Source organism: Pristis pectinata, chromosome 25 (genome assembly GCF_009764475.1).
Source record: "Pristis pectinata isolate sPriPec2 chromosome 25, sPriPec2.1.pri, whole genome shotgun sequence".
Taxonomy (NCBI): Eukaryota; Metazoa; Chordata; class Chondrichthyes; order Rhinopristiformes; family Pristidae; genus Pristis; species Pristis pectinata.
In genome coordinates this window covers 6222251-6245467 of record NC_067429.1, presented here as the reverse complement: position 1 = coordinate 6245467, position 23217 = coordinate 6222251, and the positions used below count along the sequence as shown (strand labels likewise).

The 23217-nt window shown below is 42.7% G+C and overlaps 1 protein-coding gene across 1 annotated transcript in view; it reads left to right on the top strand.

The window, feature by feature from the left end:
- The window catches only part of LOC127582937 (plexin domain-containing protein 1-like), a 245554-nt gene extending 227554 nt beyond the window's left edge, over nt 1-18000 (top strand). Inside the window, exons 13-14 of the mRNA XM_052038593.1 lie at nt 1279-1436; nt 17352-18000. Of these exons, the coding sequence (XP_051894553.1) occupies nt 1279-1436; nt 17352-17471 (278 nt within the window). The 3' untranslated portion in view covers nt 17472-18000. The remainder of the gene's footprint in view (nt 1-1278; nt 1437-17351) is intronic.
- Nucleotides 18001-23217: the final 5217 nt, after the last annotated feature.

Genomic DNA, 23217 nt, shown 5'->3' with positions numbered 1-23217 from the left:
TAAAATCTATTCAATGGGGCCTGTCCCTCTCAATTTAATAAGTTGACAAATAAGGAAACAGAAGCAAACATCTAAAGGAAGGAACATGACTGATCGCAGGGGGCTCAGAGGGATGAAAACTGTGGATCAATAAGATAAAACCTCAAAACAAGATGTTTAACAGGGGATCTGAGTAAGTTAACTCAGATATATATTTGAAAATGTCGTAACTATTCAAATATACACAACAGAATAATTCAGTTACATCAGAGTCGTGGAGTCATAAAGTCATAGAGCACGGAAACAGGCCCTTCGGCCCAACTGGTCCATGCTGACCAAGATGCCCCATCCAAGCTAGTCCCATTTGCCAGCACCTGGCCCATAACCTTCTAACCCTTTCTGATCCACGTACCTATCCAACTGCCTTTTAGATGTTGTTCTTGTACCTGCCTCAACCACTTCCGCTGAAAGCTCATTCCACGTACGTACCACCCTCTGTGTAAAAAGCACTGCCCCTCAAGTTCCTATTCAATCTTTCCCCTCTCTCCTTAAACTGATATGCTCCAGTTCTTGATTCCCCAACCCTGGGAAAAAGAGTATTCACCCTGTCTATGCCCTACGTGATTTTATGCACCTTTATAGGATCACCTCTCAGTCCCCTATTCTCCAAGGAATAAAGTCCTAGCCTGTCCAGCCTCTCCCTATAACTCAGGCCCTCGAGTCCTGGGAACATCGTTGTCAATCTTTTCTGTGCTCTTTCTGGTTTAATAACATCTTTCCTGAAGAGTACAAGGTTGAAGAAACCAGAGTTCAGACCAGGTAAATTTAGTGATGTGCCCGTGAGTATTCCTGAAATCACAATGTGATAAAACACAAAAGAAAGCCAGTTGCCTGACCTTCTTTATGGTCAAATTGTGATACCTAATCAGGCAGCAGTGAGGATGGTTGGAACGGGAGATTGGAGTCATTAAAGGAACAACTAGATTGTGACATTCTGTGGTGCTCTCACTGAAGGTCTTTTCTTATCTGAACTAATCTTGCTTTTTGTTCTGTCCGAGAGGGGCAGTTGTACCTAGAGCACTGCAAATGCTTTCAACCTAATCTGCCAACTCTTCTTCGGAAAAGTTAAAGGAATGACCTTCACTACCTCAGGATGTAGAGCTAGTGAAGTCTTTCTGGCATGCAGTCACTGTTGTAAGGTATAAATATTTAATATGAACATTATATGAGGCAGGAGAGCCGAACCTCAGTGTTTGATGATTTAATTAATGAAATCCACCCCACTGTGTTCTCTTACAGCTATAACAGATGACAGCCCGCAGGAGAAGAGAGCTCCCATGCATGCTGGTGTAGTGGTGGGCATCGTGCTGGCGGTTATTGTGATCACCGTCATTATTCTTGTCGTTATCTACATCAACAGTCATCCCCTGTCTTCTGCTGCCTTATTTTTTATTGAGGTGGGCCAAAATTTCATTTATGATACCAATTTTAACCTAGTCTTTGACTGTTTTGGGTGAACACGAATCTACTATTTAACGTCAGGTGAACGATTGTCATTCAGGTACTGCAAGGAGGGTTAATATTACCTAGAACGCACAGTAGAGAAGAGACCACTCAGCCCAAAATAATCCTACTGGAGTTTTTATTCCACTTTTGACTCCTCACTCTGTTGCCCTCCTCTCAATCTTGCAGTTATGTCTATTTCAATTTCTCTCATAAACGCATCTAATTTTCTTTTTTTTGCCTTAATCATTTCCTGTGTTAATGAGTTCAAATTCGTACTTATTTCGTCATTGGGTAATTTCACAACTGCCTTGTATTAATGGTCCCTAGTTTTAAATTTTCTCATAAATTAAAATCTTTCCAGATTCCCTCCAGATCTACCTGGCCAACCCTTCAATATTTTACAGGTCAATTTTAAGCCTTCTCAGAAGATTCACATTACTCATAAGATTCATATTATTTGGCATTAACATTAAATTCTCCCACTTTAAGTAATCCCCACACCCCTTCCCCACACACACACCCCGCAACCATGCTTCTTCTCTTGTTCCCTTTCCTAGCCTATCTCTCTTTTTTCCGACCCTTTTTTTTCCTTTCCTTACCTTTGCCCCATCCCCCGGTGGATCTGCTCTCCCCTCCTCCCCCACACCTGTCTATCACTATCCCTTACCTGCATCTACCTACCGCCACCTTGTGCCCACCCCGCCTCCCCTCTTTTGCCCACCTATCACTGCTCTGCTTTTCCCTCCTATATATTGGGCTTTCTCTTTTCCTATCTTCAGTCCTGAAGGAGGGTCCTGACCCGAAATGTTGACTGCCTGCTTTTCTCCACGGATGCTGCCTGGCCTGCTGAGTTCCTCCAGCATCAGAGTGTTGTTCATCTCGATTCCAGCATCCGCAGTCCTTTGTTTCTCTTCATATTACTCTACACTGAAAGGGAGCTGTGCAGCCACATACTCCACTGTTGTAGCTGCTTGAAGTGCATTGAGTGTTGGGGTACAGTATATGTTTGCTGATGCTCAATTCCATTCGTAGCCAATGAACGACTCCGTGCCTATATGCAACCAGATCTTGTCAACATTCAAACATGGTCTGATAAGCAACAAGTAATATTTATGCTGCACAGGTACCCGGCAATGATCATCTCAAATGAGAGAGGATCTAATATCTTGATATTCAATAGCATTATGGTAATCAAGTTCCCCACCTTCAACATCCAGGAGGTCAGCACTGCCCAGAGACTCTACTGAACCAGGCACTTAAGTACTAAGACTACAAAAGCAGATCAGAGACTGGGTATCCTGCAGCAAATGGCTCATTTCCTGATACCCAAATGCCCTTAAAACACAAGTCAGGGATGGGATTAGTTTAATGTGGCTTCATGGTCAGCGCAGACATGGTGGGCCGAAGGGCTTGTTCCTGTCCCATGTTTCTAGTTTCCCATTCCAATAACACTTCCCAAACCTCCAACCTTTATTACCGTGGGAAGCAGGCAAGTTCAGCCCACTGGCAGATGACACATGTCATCTTGAATTGCAAGTATATCTCTGGTCTTTTATTTTCACTGAGTTTACATCCTGGAACTCCCTACCCAACACCAGTGTGGGAGCACCTTCACCAGTTGGTTCCAGAAGGCAGCTCACCACAATCTTCTTAAGGGAAATTAGAAATGGACAATAAATAATGATCTTGAAAGCAAAGACCACATCCTTTATAAAAGGTAGTTTCAATGGTTCAGGTGGTGAATCCAGTGCATGATGTGTTATTGGGCTGGAGAGCCTCAGGTTTGATGTGGGTATATGCCAATCTTGGCTTATGGCGGAGAGGTACCAGTTGCTGAGAGTCCACGCCACCCAAACTGCCGGCTTCTGTTCTCCCTGCAGTCTCTTCCACAGTCTGCTCCTCATACATTCGGGGGATTCCAGTCACATCCAATGGTTTTTTTTCGTGCAATTATAATCAGGAATAAATTACTACTTATCACCCAGGGCTTGACACTGTGAGATGGAATATGACAGTTCCAGTAATATATGTCAAAACAGGATGCTGAGGATTTATTGGGGCAATTCATAAGGAAAGGAGACAGTAAATCATCGATTCTGTCCACACATAGAAATCACAGGGACTTTCAAAGTGAGACGCAATTTTAAATTAAAAAATTGAAAAGCTTCTTCACATTAATTTCGGCCTAATCTGTTTACACTCAGACCCACAAGAACTCGATTTAAGATTTTTGAACATCGGAGTTTGCTTTGAAACAGGTGCAGTGGAATTCATCCACTGTTGAATGCACAAAGTTCATGATTGAGTAAAGTAAGCACATTGAACTCTGCTTCTGAAGTACAATTCTATTGGCTTAAGTGGAACCTAATTTCAGAAGGGGTTCAAAGCGCATTTGTTTCCGCATTGCAAGTTCAGTGCACACAAAGATTTTTTTGAAATTCCCTCCGTTATGAATTTTCCCATCTATAATACCCTATATATAACAGAGACAGAATTCATTCATATCAAAATGTAGCCATCTGTAGATAGCTTCAGTAAAAGTGAGTGCAACAGTGGGTTATCTATCCCCAGTTGCTTGTTATCAACACTGGTGAACAGGTGAGACAATGAAGCACTGTATTAAGATCAGAACCAGGTAATGAAGTGCTTTTGATGCAGAGGCTGTTGCAAGTATCAATTTCTGTTCAAAAAGAAGCAGTAGATACCATCTAAAGTTAATGTTTAAATCCGAACCCGGTACATTTTTGCTGGTAAAGGAAATGGAGCCAAGGCTATAGATTGGAGTTATATTACAGATTAATCACAATCTCATTGAATGGAAGAATGGCTCCAAGGATCCCAGCTCTTGTTCCACTGTTCCTATACCTCATGCAGAATGCAATAAAATGTGGCCACTTTTGGTTAGCACTGCACATTGTAATGCTGTGCAAGTCGGCCTCAGGTTTGGTGCTACACAGAGCTAGCTGATCTCACTTTGGACCATGCTCCAGCTTTCTTCCATCTGGAACATTAATGTGATGTATCTCCAAGACCATTAGCCCACTTACATTCCCAAGTGAATTATGGACACTTGGAATACACACAAGAAGTAATCTTTCCAATGTGCAGGTGCTCCTCAATATTCCTCGTGACACACTTTCCTTTAAGCTAAATCCTAATGTGACACAGTGTCAGTGACAGAACATTGAATTTTAACAAAGCCTATACAAGATGCAGCAATGTAAATCAAAATGAATGACTCCATCAGCAGCACTGGCTGCAATTCAGAGAGTGCCTGAAGCCTTGCGCCTGAGCTCATGATTGTCCAACCTCTCATCATGAGTTTCCAGTGTCTCAAGGATGGGAATTTTCAATGCAGCTCCCTCAGTGGAAAGCAAAATAAACCAACTGTTTGAAATTGGGCGTGGGATACCTCAGTGTTAATGATAATGCTCTGATAAATCTCCAAGTCTTACGGCAAAGGGAAGAAATAACGAAAGCATTTTTTTTAGGAGTACAAGTACATAGTTCACTGAAAGTTCAGTTTTGGTCAGCCCGCACTGTGAAAGATGCCATTAAGCTGGAAAGAGTGCAGAAAAGATTTACAAAGATGTTGCCTGGACTCACGAGACTGTGTTGTAGGGAGAGGTTGGACAGGCTAGGACTTTATTCCTTGGAGCATAGGAGACTGAAGGGTGATCTTATAGAGGTGTATACAGTCATGAGGGGCACAAACAGGGTGAATGCACACAGCTTTTTTCCCAGGGTTGGGGAACCAAGAACTAGAGGGCGTAGATTTGTGAGAGGGGAAGGATTTAATAGGAACCCAAGGAGCAACTTTTTCATGCAGAGGGTGGTATGTATATGGAATGAGCTGCCAGAGGAAGTGGTTGAGGTGGGTACAATAACAGCACTTAAAAGACATTTGGACGGGTACATAGATAGAAAAATTTTAGAGGGATATGGGCCAGATGCGAGCAAGTGGGACTGGTTTGGATGGGGATCTTGGTCAGCATGAACGAGTTGGGCCAAAGAGACTGTTTCTGTACTATACAACTCTATGACATGCATTTCTATATCACTATCCAGAATCTCAGCACTTTACAGCCAATTGATCATTTATCATTGTGGAATTATTATTGGAGGAAAATCAAAAAAAACTGCAGATGCTGAAAATCTGAAAAAAACCAAATTGCTGGAAAAACTCAGCAGGTTGAGAAAGAGAACACGTTAACGTTTTGGATCTGCTGTTTCTGATCAGAACTGTTCTGACGAAGGGTCACAGACCCCAAACATTGACACCTTCTCCTTCTACAGATGGTGCCTGACCTGCTGAGTTTTTCCAGCATTTTCTGTCATTGTAGGAAGGTCAACAGCAAATTTGGTCACAGCAAAGTTGAACAGACAACAATAGGACATTATTATAGTGATGCTAATCGAGGGATATATTTTGGTCAGGACACTGACAATAATTCCAGTGGGATTGCTCACAGCCTGCTGGAGAGAACAGGTGAAACCTTGGAGTAGCCTCTCATCCAAAGAAGTGGCATCTCCTACTCACAATATGGGATATCCCATGGATTCTGTGCTCAGTTCCCTGATTTGGGACTTGAACCCACAATCTACTGACTCAGGAGCAAGAACCATTCATAAAAACAAGTGACCAAGAGTCACTTCACCTTGCAGAAGTGAAGGATTTAATATTTCCATACAACATAGAAAGAAGCCATTCAGCCCATCAAGTCTATGCTAGGTCTCAGAGCAATTCCTGGCCCCCACTTATTTTCCCTGTAACCGATTCTTTCTCACCTGTCTAGAATGGTTCAAGCTCGATCATTTGAATTCTGAATCATGAATATCTCTGACTTAAGGACAGCTTTTCTGGAATGGGTTGAGTTTAAAAGAGATTTAAACTTTCCAACAATAAAGAAACAACGGACAGTCTGGAGCATTGAAAACTTTCCAATGCTCTCAGTGGATGAGGATGGAAGAAAAAATTAGTTTGGAAATCCAGAAATTTGATCATGACCTAATACAACAAGAGGAGAAATAGAAATATTACTATTAATTATTAAGGAATCTGAAGGACTTATGAAAACATAATCCCTTAATAGTTAAAATTGGGAGAAGTTATTTTGATTAGTCTGTAACTAAAAATTATCTGGGAGAAATTCTAATCTGATCACCAACTAAGTATGTGGGCAAATATTTGCTGTAGACATGTCCAAATATTTGTTCCATTGAGGTAGTTGTGCAGAAGTAAGTATCTTCATAACATCCAGCAGGCACTGGGGACCAAAGACAAATATCTCCTCTCTATGGACAATACTACGAGAATTAAAAATATCGTAAGAAGAAGGACTTATTTTTAATTTAGATGGTTTGCAGGGTAAGAATTAGCAGAGACAGTGAGAGAGCAGAATTTATAATAGCTTTTAAAACATGTGGATGTATATCTGAAAAAATAGGAGAACTTAAAAGGATATGAATGAAGGGCAGAGAACTGAGACTAAATGGTTAGCTCCTTCGGAGAGCTGACACAGGGTCCAAACACTCAGTCTGCGCTCTGAATGTTATAAGCACCAAAAACCAATTCTTCAAATGTATTTATTATACAGTCAGTAGTTTTCAAAAAGATTGACAGTCTATAACTTTTCTCTCAAGGCACAGTTTACCATTGTTCAATTTAGAAAGCTACATGTAGACTGTACTCTTGGGAATCTTTGATATTAATTTTGAATTTTAATACATTTGCAATTGGGTCATAACTCTTTCATTATAGCATTTAGGTGCTAATGAAAAGAATACTGGCACATCAAATTATCCCAATGTTCAGACCTAAAAATAAAATATCTGCCCAATGGGAGCCATTATCTTCTGGCTTTTCTAATAAGATTTTAATTTTGACCTAGCCAACATCTGAGACTGAATTGGGCAGGGCTTGTTTTTTTTTGGAAGCCTATGATTCTTACTGTCAACTGTGTCTTGTTTAAGTTTACCTCATGAAAGGATTCACAGAGCAGTTAATTCATGGTGCTCTGCACTCGGTCAAGTCAAACTCAATTTTGCCAATACCATACAGATGTGCAAATTAAGGAATTCCCTACCTAACATCACAGTGGGAGTATCTTAGCCACAGAGACTACTGCAGTGCAAGAAATTGGCTCAGCACCACCTTCTTAATTAGGATGAGCATTAAATGCTTGCCAGAGATGAATTAAACAAAAAATAGACAATGGTTTGATGTAATGAACATCCCAGGGATGGAAATTCGTCACCGGTCTCTTGCATCGAACGCATACGGGCAATAGTAACTCTTAATTTCATTCCACTTCTGAAATTCATTGATTTCAGTGGATTGAATTCCAGAAACAGACTATGACACACTTCTTTCAGGGTATGTGTGCAATTGACATCGGCTCTTTAGGTGAATTTCTATCCACCTTTGTGCCTAAGTTGGTCAAAGGGACATTCTCCAGTGGGTTAAATACTGAGGCAAGAGATTCAGTTCAGTGCTTTCATCAGCTTTCGGCTCCACTGAGAAGTCCTAACTCTCCTTTATTGCAGATGGAAAGGTTGGGTTGCAGGGCTTGGAGGAGGGAGGTGTTGTTGAAGAGGAAAGAAAAAAAAGAGGTGTTCATATGCTTTCATGGTCTTGTAGGCCTCATTGTGAAGTACATTTGAAGTGTCGGCACTGTTGTGACACAGGGAGCATGAAATCCAATTTGTGAATAGCAAGACTATACAAACGGCAGTTCAATAATGGCCAGAAGGCTAGCTTATCTCAAGTGATGTTTATTGAGAGAGAAACTTGGTTAGAACACTTCACTGTTTTCCCCATGAACACTGGGAGAGGGAGCTATGATAAATTGCAACTGCTTGCTGAACTGCACCCTAATTATGAGCCCCACACAGCAGGAACATGGGATTTAAGATTAGGAAGAAAAGAATGAGACATCAGGGAGGTAAAACCATTCTGCAGTGAACAAAGTTACCTCAGCCTCTTTCAACAGATGTCAGTTAGTAAGAATTTCAAGAACGTGTCACCTGGCAAAAGTTGGGTGAAAGTTATGGTTATTTTTTTTCTATCATAGCGTGTTTTTTACAGGTTGTGGGGGCAGATACATTCTTAAGAGACTCTTAGATAGACACACGAATGATAGAAAAATGGAGGGCTATGTGGGAGGGAAGGGTTAGATAGATCTTAGACAGGATAAAATGTCGGCACAACGTCGTGGGCCGAAGGGCCTGTACTGTGCTGTAATGTTCTATGTTCTATATGTTTTAAATGTTTTAACTTACTACACCTAAATAAATTTCCAGGTTGGAGTAATTGCTGCTCCTGAATATGTTGTGGGAATGTAATCCTTGGATCCAGTGGATTGTGAGATTTCCACACTGCTCTGACTCTGTATCTCCATTTATCTTGCTCCATCTTTGCCAGTGTTTCCTAGGCCATGAACTCAGGAACTCCCTCACTAAAGCTTCTGCTTCTCTCTACTCCTTAAAACTCTCTACTCCTTTTGACCATCTATTCTTATATCTGCTTATGTGCCTCAGTATCAATTTTTGTTAATGCTTCAGTGAAGCAGTGCATGATAAATGCCATATAAATGCAAGTTGTTATTATTAGTGCAGATTCATAGAACCCATCTACCCTTACAGGTGCAAAGAACAGATCCCACAACAGCAATCCTGCAGATTTAGGGAGATCTCTGTCTTGTCAATATCAATTACTCATTTCACTGAACAGATTCAGTTGCTACCACTTTATCATTTGTGAGATCTTGCTGTGTCAAATTGGCTGCCACTTTTCCTACAGTGCAACAAACATTCAGACTTCCATTGGCTGAAGAACTCTTGGGTGCAATCTGAGCTAGTGATAGGTACTGCAGAAGCTGGTTGAATGGGTGAAATAGTGTTGGTTAATTGGTGGTGATACCGAGGAGAACCTTCAGCCATCAGCCACTCACACCTCAGGGAGTCTCGGACATCTGTGCATGCACAGCCAAGCACGCAAATCCAATTATTTAAATTGGTAAATTGTCACATATACCGAGGTACAGTGAAAAACTTTGTTTTGCATGCCATCCATACAGATCATTTCATCACATCAGTACATCGAGGCAGTACAAGGGAAAGGCACTAACAGAATTCAGAACAAAGTGTTACAGTTACAGAGAAAGTGCAGTGTAGGCAGGCAATAATGTGCAAGGCCATGACGAGGTAGATTGTGAGGTCAAGAGTCCATCTTATTGTACAAAAAGTCCATTCAATAGTCTTATAACAGCGGGATAGAAGCTGTCCTTGAGCCTGGGGTACGTGCTTTCAGACTTTCGTATCTTCTGCCCGATGGGAGGTGGGAGAAGAGAGAATGTCTGGGGGTGAGGGAGGGGTCTTTGATTATGTTGGCCACTTCACCGAGGCACCGTTTATGGGGAAAATGTGGGAATGTGGTACTGAGATGGATAAACAACCAGAAAGTCATGGAGTGACACAACACAGAACCAGCCCATCACATCCAAGCCAACTATCAAGTCGGCACTTGGTCCATCACCTTCTATGCCTTGGTGATTCAAGTTGCCATGTAGATATTTCGTAAATGTTGCAAGAGTACATCCTCCACCAGAGGTATATTGCAGATTCTAACCACTCTCTGTGTGAAAAAGTTCCTCTTCATATCCCCTCTAAACCTCTTACACCTTACCCTAAACCCATGCCCTCTAGTGTCAGAAATGTCTGCTATTGGGAAAAGTTTGATTTATTGCAAAACAGGCTTAAGGAGCTAAATAGCCTGTCCTGCTCCTATTGGTGAATAAACTACTTTTGTTTAATTTTCTTGGAAAATCCTTCAGATTATTGGGTATGAAAAAAACTTACAAATGGGGGACAGAGAAAGTTAAGGCTGAGTGACAGTCTGCCCATTTTCCAGTTGTTGGGTACCACAAGGATAGGATGTGATTGAGTCATGAAGTTATTCAGCATGAAAGCAGGCACTTCAGACTAACTCATTCATGCTAACCAAGTTGTCTACCTGAGCCAGTCCCATTTGCCTGCATTTGGCCCATATCCCTCTAAACCTTTCCAATCCATGAATCTGTCCAAGCGTTTAAATGTTTTTGAACATTGTAATTGTACTCGCCCCACCACTTCTTCAGGCAGCTCGTTCCACATACCTACCACCCTCTGTGTGAAAACTTGCCCCTCAGGTCCCCTTTGAATCTTGCCCCTCTCACCTTAAATCTTTACCCTCTAGTTCTAGACTCCCCTGCCCTGGGAAAAAGACCATCCACTTACCTATGCCTCTCATGATTTTATAAATCGCTATAAGGTGCCTCCTCAGCCTCCTGACAAGACAATGGGGCAGGGCAATTAGATATCATTCCCTGGAGCGCAGGAGAATGAGGGGAGATTATAAGGTATACAAATTATGAGGGGTATAGAAAGGGTGAATGCATGCAGGCTTTTTCCCTCAGGTTGGGTGAGACTAGAACTAGAGGTCATAGGTTTAGGGTGAAAGGTGAAATATATAAGGGGAATCTGAGGGGGAACTTCTTCACTCAGAGGGTGGTGCAAGTGTGGAACGAGCTGCTAGTGGAAGTGATGGATGTGGGTTCAATTGTAACATTTAAGAGAGGTTTGGAAGGTACATGGATGGGAAGGGTTGGGAAGGATATGGTCCGGCTGCAGGTAGATGGGATGAGGCAGAAGATCAGGTCAGCATGGATTAGATGGGCCGAAGGGTCTGTTTCAGTGCTGTAGTGTTCTATAGCTCTATAACTTAGAACATAGAACACAGTGCAATACAGCACAGCAACAGACCCTTCTGCCCACGATGTTGTGCCGAACTAATTAAGCTAATGAAGCCCAATCCCTTCTGCCTGCAATCAACCACTTCCCTCCATTTCCTGCACATCCGTGTGCCTATCTAGGAGGCTCTTAAACCCCTCTATAATTTCTGCCTCCACCACCACCCCTGGCTGCGCATTCCAGTCACCCACCACTCTCTGTGTAAAAAAAACCTGCCCTGAACATCTCCTTTGAACTTTCCCCCTCTCACTTTAAATGCATACCCTCTAGTATTGGACATTTCATCCCTGGGAAAAAGATTACCACCGTCTACTCTCTATGCCTTTCATAATTTTATAAACTTCTATCAGGTCTCCCCTCCACTCCAGAGAAAACAACCCTAGTTTGTCCAACCTCTCCTCATAGCACTTGCCCTCTAATCCAGGCAGCATCCTGGTAAACCTCTTCTGCACCCTCTCTAAAGCCTCCACATCCTTCCTATAATGGAGTACCCAGAACTAAATGTAATACTCCAGATGCAGCTGAACAAGAGTTTTATGAAGTTGCCTGACTCTTGAACTCAGTGCCTTGACTAACAAAGGCAAGCATGTCATACACCTTCTTTACCACCCTATCAACTTGTGTGGCCACTTTCAGGGAGCTATGGACTTGGATCCCAAGATTCCTCTGTATATCTTATGATGAAATTTACCAACATATATCCTAACATGTATAGGCAACTTATTGCAGCACATCTTTAACAACTTAGAGGCAGTCTCTGTTTATCCAAGCATGCAACCTCCCCCAGGTCTGGCAACACAGTAGATGCGTGTGGCCCACATTATAGCTGTTCATTTCAATAAGCTGATGATTTGGTATGGAAAAGAAAAGCTGAAATATATTAATTGTTAAACTTATACATTTCCACTGCCTCAGAGTGGAATCTCTTGGCCTATGTTTCACTTAGAGCAGTAAACTAAATAAACAGCGTGCAAGTCAGATGTTTCGAACCTTCTCCTTCACTTCCAATTCACTTTTTCCGTTCTTTATGAAACAGAATATTAAATCAACTATCATTTTTCTGATTAGTGGTCTGTGTTTATTAAAACCATATATTCTCACAGCAAAGCAAACCTGTTTCTAGTTACAGCCATTCCTAATATCTTGAGTACATTTGTATGTTTAATAATGTTTACATCAGTGCACATGATATAGTTACAAAGATAATTGATCCTATCCACATCTATCGTCCACCTGCCACTGTCACCCAACTCTAACCCCCGTCCCCTCCCCTACCTGGCGCAATCTTTCGCCCCTCCTCAGTCCACCAATCACCTCGGGCTCCTGTCTCACCACTCCCCTTCCCCTCTTTATACTGGCCATCTCCCCTCTCCACTCTCAGTCCTGATGCAGGATTTCAACCCGAAACCTCAGCAATTTATTTTCCCCCACAGATGCTGCTCGACCCGCTGAGTTCCTCCAGCAGATTATTTATTGCTCCAGATCCCAGCATCTGCTGTCTCTTATGTCATCATTGACCTGAAGCATTACTGTGGGATGATGTTGGGGGTTCCATTGTGGAAGTCACTAGCTCCTGATCATTATCCAATAAATCTGGTGGAAAGTGAGTGGTGGGAAACTCTGAAGAGCAGGATCGCTGGGGTGGATTTGGAAACTGCTGTAAAGGGCATGACAGTTGAGAGGAAACGGCTAGTATTTGGAGAAATAATACATGTTTGGTTTCAAATATACACTCCCTTAAGGAACCAAAACACAGCAGAGACATGTTTTTGAAAGAGATGCTACAGATATCTACAGAGGTGCTCTGGTTGTCACCTTCCAAAGTTCTGTAGACTCTGGAATTATTCTTGCAGATTGGAGAGAAGCAATTGTGATCCCACTCTTAAAGAAAGGAAGGGGAGAGAAAGCAGGGAGCCATTGACCTGTTAGCCTGGTTTTAGTCCTAGAGAAAAAGCTGTGAGGGAGGATGTAATAACAGAACACATTGAGAAAAATAATAGGATAGAACAAACCCAGCATGGATTTATGAAAGGAAAATCAAGTTTGACTAATCTGCTGGAGTCCTTTGGGGATTGATTGTAGAAGTGCAAATCAGCAGGTGTGTAATTGGTTTATTATTGTCACGTGTACCAAGATACAGTGACAAACTTTGTTTTGCAAGTCATCCATACAGATCATTTCCAAACATAAGTACATTGAGGTAGTACAAAGGGACAAGCAATAACAGAATGCAGAGTGTAGTGTTACAGTTACAGAGGAAGTATAGTGCAGGTAAACAGTATGACGATGTAGATTGTGAGGTCAAGAGTCCATCTTATCGTATAAGAGATCTGTTCAAGAGTCTTATAACAGCAGGATAAAAACTGTCCTTGAGCCTGATGATGCATGTGTTTCAAAATGTATTTGGATTTCCACAGACATTTGATAAGATCCCACACAGGCGATTGGGCAAGATTAGACAATCTGGAATCGGGGTTATATACTGACATTGACTGAGAATTAGTTACTTGAGAAAGAGTGGGAATAAGAGGATCCTTCTCAAGTTTGGAGCTGGGGTGCCATAGGGATTGGTGCTCGGGCCCAAGTTATTCATAATTTATATCAACGATTTATCTGAGGGGACCAAATGTCAGATTTCCAAGTTTGTCGACCATACTAACCAAGGCGGATTATGAGTACAGAGAGGATGTAAAGAGGCTTCGTAGGACATGAACAAGCTGAGAGAGTGGGTGAGGATGTGGAAGGTAGAATATAATGTGGAAAAAAATGTGGTTATCCGATTTGGTGCACAAAACAGAAAAGCTGAGTATTTGTTAAATGGTGAGAGGTTGGGCAGTGACAATATTCAAAGGGCCCTACCTGCAGTTGTATACGTCACTGAAAATCAACATGCTGATTCAAGTAATTAGATATGATTTCTTTATTAGTCACATGTACATCGAAACACACAGTGAAATGCATTTTTGCGTAGAGTGTTCTGAGGGGCAGCCCGCAAGTGTTGTCACGCTTCCGGCACCAACATTAGGAAGGAAAATGGTACGTTAGGCTCTATCACAGGAAGATCTGATTACAGAAGTAAGGAAATTTGATTGCAATTGTACTTGGCCTTGGAGAGACTGCACTGGGAATGCTGTGTACAGGTCCTCCTCGGGTTACGAACACTCGACTTATGAACACCCTGTACATTGGAATGAGCATTTGGGAGATGGGTGGGATGGATGGGGATGGATTTGCCGGCTGCCGCATCTTCTGCAGGGTGGGAACGGGCCACTTCCGTGTTTCTCTATACCCACCGCAGTCTGCTCCCCCCCAACTCCGAGCTGCAACTGTCGGGGGCTGGGTGGAGCTGAGCAGAGCTGGGAGCATTGAGCAGACTCGCTCGCTCACTCACTGAGTCAGTGAGGCCGGCTGGCGGCTGTTCTTCCCGCACCTGATCGCTCTCCTCTCCCATACACTGCTTTCGTTCGACACAAACTCTTCAGGTTATGAACAGTTGAACCCCGTCGGAAGCTGGGGAAATGCCTGAACAGTTTTGATCTCCTTAAATAAGAAAGAATCTACTTGTCTTAGAGGGAATGCAGCAGAGAGTTCACTAGACTGGCTCCAGGAGTGACAGGTTTGTGGCACGAAGAGAGATTGACGACTGGAACTGTATTCTCAAGGGTTTGGAAGAATGAGAGAAGGTCTCATCAAAAGTTTGAAAAAATTGTAACAGGACATAACAGGATGAATGTAGGGTCGATATTTCACCTGTCTGAGATATCTAGAACCAGGTATCATAGACTCAGAACATGGGTAGGCTGTTCAGTACAGAGAAGAGACAAATTTCTTTCCTCAGAGGGTTAATTTCTTTGGAATTTTTCACCCTAGAAGGCTGGGGTAGAGTTTCATTCAACTCAGACATTGATAGGTTTCTACATGTTAAGGGAATGAAGGGAATTGCGATAGTGCAGGAAAATCACAAAGGAGGTGGATAAGATGTTCTTAAACCAAGGTTATGGCTGGTGTATATATTGTAAGTAGAGCAAAGACGGTTGAATGTATGAGGACAGAGATTTAGTATTTTGGATGAAAGATGCAAGGGCATGTTAATGCAAACTTTTTTATGTTGAGCATAATTATGATCTGGAACTTACTGCCTGTGGGGATGCTTGAAAGAGAATTAATCAGGCATATCAAGAGGGAATTGGATAGGAACTTGAGAATAACTTCATTGGTTATTGAAATAGAGTGGGAGAGTGGGACTGATGGGATTGCTCTACAGTGAGCTGGCATTAACTCAGTGGGTCAAATGGCCGCCTTCTGTGGATAATATGCTGAGCTCTGAGATGCTGAGAGACCGAGAGGAATCCTAGTGCATGATTTGCAAAAGGCTAGTATTCAGGTACAGCAAATAACTAGGAGAGCCAACAGAATGTTTTTTTTTATTGCTCAAGGCATTAAATACAAAGGTAGGAAGGTTAGGCTTCAGTTATGTAAGGCACTGGTGACAACACATCTGGAGTACTGTGTACAGTATTGGTTTCCTTATTTAAGAAAAGATGCAGATCCAACCAAAGCTGTTCAGAGAAGGTTTGCTAGATTGATACCTGGGATAGGTAGATTGTCTTCTGAGGAAAGGTTGGACAGGCGAGGCTTCTGTCCACTGGAATTCAGAAGAATAAGAGGTGATTTGATTGAAACATATTATCCTAAGAGGTCCTGATTTAGTAGATGTGGAGAAGATGTTTCCTTTCGTGGGAGAATCTAATACTAGGGATCACTGTTTAAAAATAAGCAAATTAAATTCCATTTAAGCACAGAGGAAGTGTTTTTTTTCTCTCTCAGAGGAACATGTATCTCTGGAACTCTCTTCCTCAAAGAGCAGTGGAAACAGAGCCTTTAAACATTTTTAAAGCAGGGGTAGATAGGTACAATAAGCAAGAGGGTGAAAGACTACTGGTGTTGGGCAGGAATAGGGAGGTGAGGTTACAGTCAGATCAATCATTATCTATTAAGTGGTGGAGCAGGCTTGAGGAGCCGACTCCTGAAACTGATTTGTACATTTGTGTGTGTGTTTGGATGTTTGGTAATGGCAATAGTTAACTATAATTTCAAAAGGTTTTCTCTTTTTATCTTTTGAAATCTTTCAGAAATTGCTAAAATTTCCATTGGATGGTTTCTCTGTCTCAGTGAGAAACACTGATTTCTGAGCCTTTATGATTGTGCTCTCTCATGATGAACTTGAGTGGGAGGCCCTGAGATTATTATACAGATATAATGTCATGGAACATGCAGCACAGAAAAATGTCAACCCAAGCAGTCTATGCTTACACCAGCCTCCTCTCACCCCTCTCTCTCTCACCCTATGAGAGTAACTCTCAAACCTTTCTCCCTATGTATCTCTCCAGCTTCCCCTTAAATCTATCTGTGCTACCCTTTACAGCCTTGTGGTAGTGAGTTCCACATCTAGCACCCTCGAGTTAAGTGGTATTCCCAAAATTCCAAATTGGGCTTATAAATTCCACCTGCATTTTGGTATCTCTTGCATCGAGTGGAAAGACCTTAGCGACATCTAACCTATCAAACTTTTCACAGTCCTTCAATGTCACAGTTCAGGTTTTTGCATTGAAAGGACCCTTGCTACAGCCTTAACTTAACCCTAACCCTATCAACTTTTCAGTCTGTTTTCATTGTTACCGTTCTTTCATTTACACCTTCACTGGTCCCTCTACCTTCAAACTACATTTCTTTCTGCACCTTGTGATTGTGTTCAGGAACACAATATTCAGAACACTATATTCTCCATTCTGTTATTGCTCACTTTTTGTATACCTCAGTGTACTTATGTACGGAATGATCTGTCTGGATGGCATGCAGACAAAAGCTTTTCACTGTATCTTGGTACGTGTGAAAATAATGAACCAATTACCAATTACTATTGACCTTCACCACTAGCTCTGTTTCTCCCTCCACTGATACTGTCAAGTATTTCCAGCATTGTCTTGGGGTGAGGGTCAGGGAGGGTGGTTATTTCAGATTTCCGGCAACTGCTTTATTTTGTATGGATCACGCTTTCTACTTTGTTCCCTTCACAGCGCCGTCCCCACAGATGGCCAGCCATGAAGTTCAGGAACAATGCTGGACACCCAACCTACACAGAGGTGGATCCAATGGGTCATGATAAAGAAGGATTCCTGGAAGCTGAACAGTGTTAAAACCTTCCTGAGATGAACCAGTTGAAGTAGAAAATGGTCATGGTCTTCCAAACCGTGATGCACAGAGCTGTATTCTCTCCATTTCTCAGCTACTGTCTATGGAGGATTACCTTACAAACTAGCCTCATGTTATGCTGGAATAGTACCACCCACCATCCCTGTTAACAGCCAATCCTATCCATGTACATATGATGAAGAATAAGTTACAACTAATAAGTATATGTACATTTATTTCTTTGCGAACCAGTTATGTTCAGATCCATATATATATAGTATACAACATACCAGAGTATAGGTAGACCTTATACAATGGAGCATTTTCATCCACTTTGCTGGGGAAGTGGATGAAATTTTGATTTGGTTCGTATAATTTATATAATACAGTTAGTATGCACAGTTTTTCATCCATCTTCTGCCCCCAGAGATACAGGCTTTGAACTGTTCTCATAGTCAGAGCCAGTCAGCATTGTATTTTACATTCGCTTTCATTTTGGAGTAACTACATTTTGAAATAAAAGGATTTCCATCATCCAGGGTGAACATTGGAATTGTAACTATCTGGCTTTTGCAGGGACATGAGTCACAGGGCTTGTGCATCCATGATCTCATGTCAGGCATCATTTTTTACACGACTGTGGGAAGGAATCTGTGTCCCTGCTTGCAGCCCACTTTCCTTCACCTCCCACCCATTAAACACCCCTGGCTGTCAGCCCTAGTACGTACAACCTGCTCGCCCTTGCTCAGTTTGTGTTTTGGCAAGACTGCTGGCTCCAGAACTCAACAGTCTTGGTCCAAACATGAACTAAAGAGCTGAGATGAGAATCATTGCCCTTGATACCATGACAGTATTTGACCGTCAAGAAGCCCAGGTAAAACTAAATTCATTGGGAATGTCCGCAGCTGACTGGAACCAGTACTCACACAATGGTTGTGGTTGTTGGAGAGCAATGATCTCAACCCCAGGACATCACTGCAGGAGTTCCTCAGGGCAATGTCCTAGGCCCAACCATCTTCAGATGCTTCACCAATGACCTTCTTTCCACCGTGAGGTCAGTGGTGAGGATGTTTGCTGATGATTGCACAATGTCAACTACATTTACAACTCCTCAACGAATGAAGCAGCCCATGCTTCATGCAGCAAGTTCTGAACAATATTAAGTCATGGGCTGATATGCCAAGTAACCTCCAGGCCAAGCAAGTGCCAAAGAAAGATCACTTTTACCAATGGGGAGGTCAAACCATCTACTCTTGCCATCTCATAATAATACTATCACTGAGTCAGCAGCATCTATGGGCCTCCACTGCCCACAAACTCCACTGGACCAGTCACATAAAGACTGTGAGTACAAGAGCAGGTCAAAGTCTGGCTGTTCTGTGACGAGTGACTCCTGACAACCCAAAGCCTTTCCACCATCAATGAGGCACGTAAGAAGCATGATGGAATACTCTTCACTGGCCTGGATACGTACAGCTTCAATAACAAGAAGCTTGCCATCACTTTGGACTCAGCGGCCCACTCAATTGGCACCCCATCCACTGACCTAATTGTTCACTCCCTCCACCACTCATGCATTGTGTCTGCAGTATTTGCCATCTACAGAGTGCACTGCAATTACTTGCCTAGCCTCCTCTGGCAGCACCTGCCAAACCTCTGATCTCAACCACAGCGGGCTCAGGGGAACACCACCACATGCAGGTTCAAGTTTATTGTCATACCCAGGGTATAAATGCCATGAAAGTTAGCTTTTTGCGGTACATTACAGACATGACAAATACAAATTACATAAACTTAAATTAACATAAATTTACACGGTAAGATAAACAAAACTAAACATAACAACATTAGTACAAGTTGAGGAAAAGAAAAAAAGTAGAAATATAGTCCAAGGAAGTGTTAGGGTTTTTCAGGTGGGTTCAAGAACCTGATGGCAGTGGGGAAGAAGCTGTTGTTGAACCTTGAGGTGTGGGTCTTCAGGCTCCTGTGTCTCTCCAAACCACACACTATTCTGACTTGGGAATTTATTGCTATTACTGAGTCTAAATTCTGGAACTCCCTGACCAATGGCACTGTGTGAACACCTTCACCAGGACTGAGCAGTTCTAGAATGTGGATCACCACCATCATCTAGGAATGGGCAATAGATACTGGCCTTGGCAGAGATGCATACATCCCAGAAAAAAAGTCAGGAGAAATGACTGGGCTACAAGCACACAGGACACCAGAGCTCCTGGTCTAAGTGGCTGTGTTTGAATTGGGGTTCTACTGGATTCAGAGTTTTCAACAAGAAGCAGAGGTGGCCACATCTGTATTTGCCTTTGCTCATGGATCTCACACATACAAGCACACACATACACACAACACACACACACACACACACACACGCACACACAAACACATGCATCTACACTTACATCCATACATATTTCAAAAATAAAGCAAACAGGACTGTGCAAACACGCATGCATGTGTACATACACAGCACATAAACACACACGGGCTTTTGAGCACGGATTGTAGGGATGTGACCCAGAGCAGGAAGTCTACCTGATACCTCACTCCTTGCTCCATAGGTACCTTGACCAATTCCCTGCCTCTTCCCCCAGACCAGTTTAAATTAGACAACTCAGCACAGTCCACTGATTGAAAGTGGGGCCATTCTGAAGGATTTACCACAGCACACATTGAACAATTGGACAAGAGTATATTTATCTAATTGCATTGCGTACACAGTTGGCAAAACTGCTTGTGAGCATTTACATTCAAGGAGCACTTGTGAAATCGAGAGCAGATTTTGCGTGTCTTGTTTTCGGAGCCAGTCATTAATGTAATTGCATCGTGTCTCACTTGTTCTTGTGGAAATATAGCTTTCAAAATGTTTTTGCTTGTCTGCCTCCTCATTAGTCTGTGGTCTCTGTCGTAATATGGCAGCCAGGGAAGCCAATCAGTGCACAGGAAGGTCCCAGAGCCAAATGTCCAAATAAGCAGTTTTTAAACATCAGAAATCTGATGGAAATCTGAATTAAAAACAGAAAACGCTGCACACACTCAGTCGATCAGGCAGCATCTGTGGGAAGAGAGACAGTAATAACATTTCTGGTCAAAGACACTCCATCAGAACAGTTTATTGATCATTGAAGGATAAATATCACCCAGGATCCCAAGGGAAACTCCTCTTTCCCAGACCAGTTCATTGTGATCTATTCTGATTATATTAGGATGCAGTTGGGACTTCAGTTTAATTTCCCAACCAAAGGTGGCAACTCTAGCACTTGGACATGTGGAGTGCCAGTCTGGACAATCGGACTGAATGTCCCATTGTGAGAGTTGAACACACAACTTTCTGACTCCGATGTAAGATTACTATCTACTGCCTAGAAACTCTGGACCATCTAGATGGGTGCGCATCAGAGGAGAGTAGTGCTGACCATTTCGGCCTGGGCAGTAGTCTCACACACATCATTGCAAACTTCTTTTGCCCCAAGGACACAACTGAACAGGCAAATGCACATTTTCAGAATGAGGCCAAGTTTGGGGAGGAGGGGAAAGAGAGGGCTGGTGGCCAGGGGTTGGGGGTAAAGGGCAGGAATTATAGGGGTCAAAGATTGCGGCTTAGTGATCAGGAAAGTTTTGGACTGAGTGAGGGTTGGAGATCGAGACCATAAACCTGGGTGAGGAGGTATGGAATTTAGAGCCTGAACCTCAGGGTGGATGAGGGCTTTTGTAGTGTTTGTAGAAGAATGGAAGGAATATACAGAATTTCAGGCTTCAGTATGGTACAACACAGTGAAAGCAAACTTGTCCCAACAATGCTCACTCCCAGGACAGCACAGTGGTACAGCTAGTGGAGTTACCATTTCACAGCTCCAGTGATCCAGGTTCAATCCTCACGATACGATACGATATCTTTATTAGTCACATGTACATGGAAGCACACAGTGAAATGCACTTTTGCGTAGAATGTTCTGGGGGCAGCCCGCAAGTGTCGCCACACTTCCGGCACCAACATAGCATGTCCACAGCTCCTAACCCGTACGTCTTTGGAATGTGGGAGGAAACCGGAGCACCCGGAGGAAACCCACGCAGACACGGGGAGAACGTACAAACTCCTTACAGACAGTGGCTAGAATTGAACCCAGGTCGCTGGCACTGTAATAGCGTTACGCTAACTGCTACACTACCATGCCACCCTCCGGTCAAGTCTGCGTGGAGTTTGCATGTTCTCCCTGTGACCATGTAGCTTTCCTTCAGGAGCTCCAGTTTCCTCCTACCTCCCAAAGAAATGCAGGTTGGTAGGTTAAGTAGCCAGTATAAATTGCCCCTAGTTTGTCGGTGGGGATTAGAGTTGATGGGAACATGGGGAGAATAGGTCACAGGGAAACTAAGTGGGGATTGGATTGCTCTGTAAAATAGCACAGACCTGATGAGCTGAATGGCCTCCTATGCTGTAAGGAAATGCACAAATGAAATGTGGACAATGGAGCCTAATTTCCTCCACAAATATGGCACAGGGAAAAATATCTTCCTGTTCATGACTGATGTGGAAATCACAGCAAGCAAGCCAGGGTCGTAACTCACACCAAGAATTGCCCGCTTGAAACCCAAGAATAATGCAAAATCGCAGGGGTGGGTGTCAACTCATTTCACTGCAGGTAGAGCCACGTTTCAGTTGTGCCTTGCTGAATAAGAGACCTTTACGCGACTTTGACGAGCACCTGCTTAGACAACAATGTTCCTCCCTCACAGACTGCTCTGGGGCAGCCCCAACCCACCAGCTCCGTGGCCCAGGCTTCCAATTAATCAACCATACACGTGCGTGGCTGATTCTGTTGCCTCATTCTTGATGTCAGCCATGTGCACATGTGGGGCAGGGCTGCCCAAATTAGGATGTGAGGGAATAAAATTCATAATGTTCGACAGCAAGAACCTTCCAATTAGGCAAAATAGAAAACATTTTCTGCAATTTGTTGGGCTTAACCTCTGACCTAGCTGCCAGCCCCTCCCACACCACCTCCAGTTGAACCAAAGTTGCTGAATTCGAAAATTCTCTGGGCAACAAGTAAAATCAGAGAAGAGGAATTGCATTAACCTCATCAACCAGTCCTCGTTCAGCTTCAGAATGAGTCAACTTGACAGGGAGATAAAGATATGGATGAATTATGAGACCCATTACAGACATTCCTCTCATTAATAGACCCAGATATGGTGATGTGACAGCAACTGCCAGCAGTTTGGACTGAGACAAACAGTAGCTCCTTCTCATGAGATTGAGTCTCATTCTTGCAACATCTACGTTTGTTATACCGATTTATTTCAGTGTCCCAGAATCCCAGCTGAGCTCTCTCAAGGTCACTACTTGTCATTTTAAGATTTTTTTGTATTTCATTCCGTCATGATAATGTCATAGTAACGCCAAGAAATGAAAAGATAACCTTCACTTAAGTGCCTAGCACCAGCCTAAATCATTTATCTTCCAGCCTCAAAGAAATCATACCCAATTTTGGAAGCGCTCTCTAATTAATCCCACTTCCCTAATCTTTCACCATGGGCCCCACTAATTGTTCCTTTTCAAGTGGAAAGTTATTTTGAAATTTAATATTAAATCTGCTTCCACCATCTTTCAGGCAGTGAGTTCCAAATGGACGTGGAAGAATGTCCTCTTTTCTGTACCAGTTACATTAAGCCGGTGCCCTTGAGTTATTGACCCTGCTGCCAAAGAAAACTGTTTTTCCTTATTAATTCAGTCAA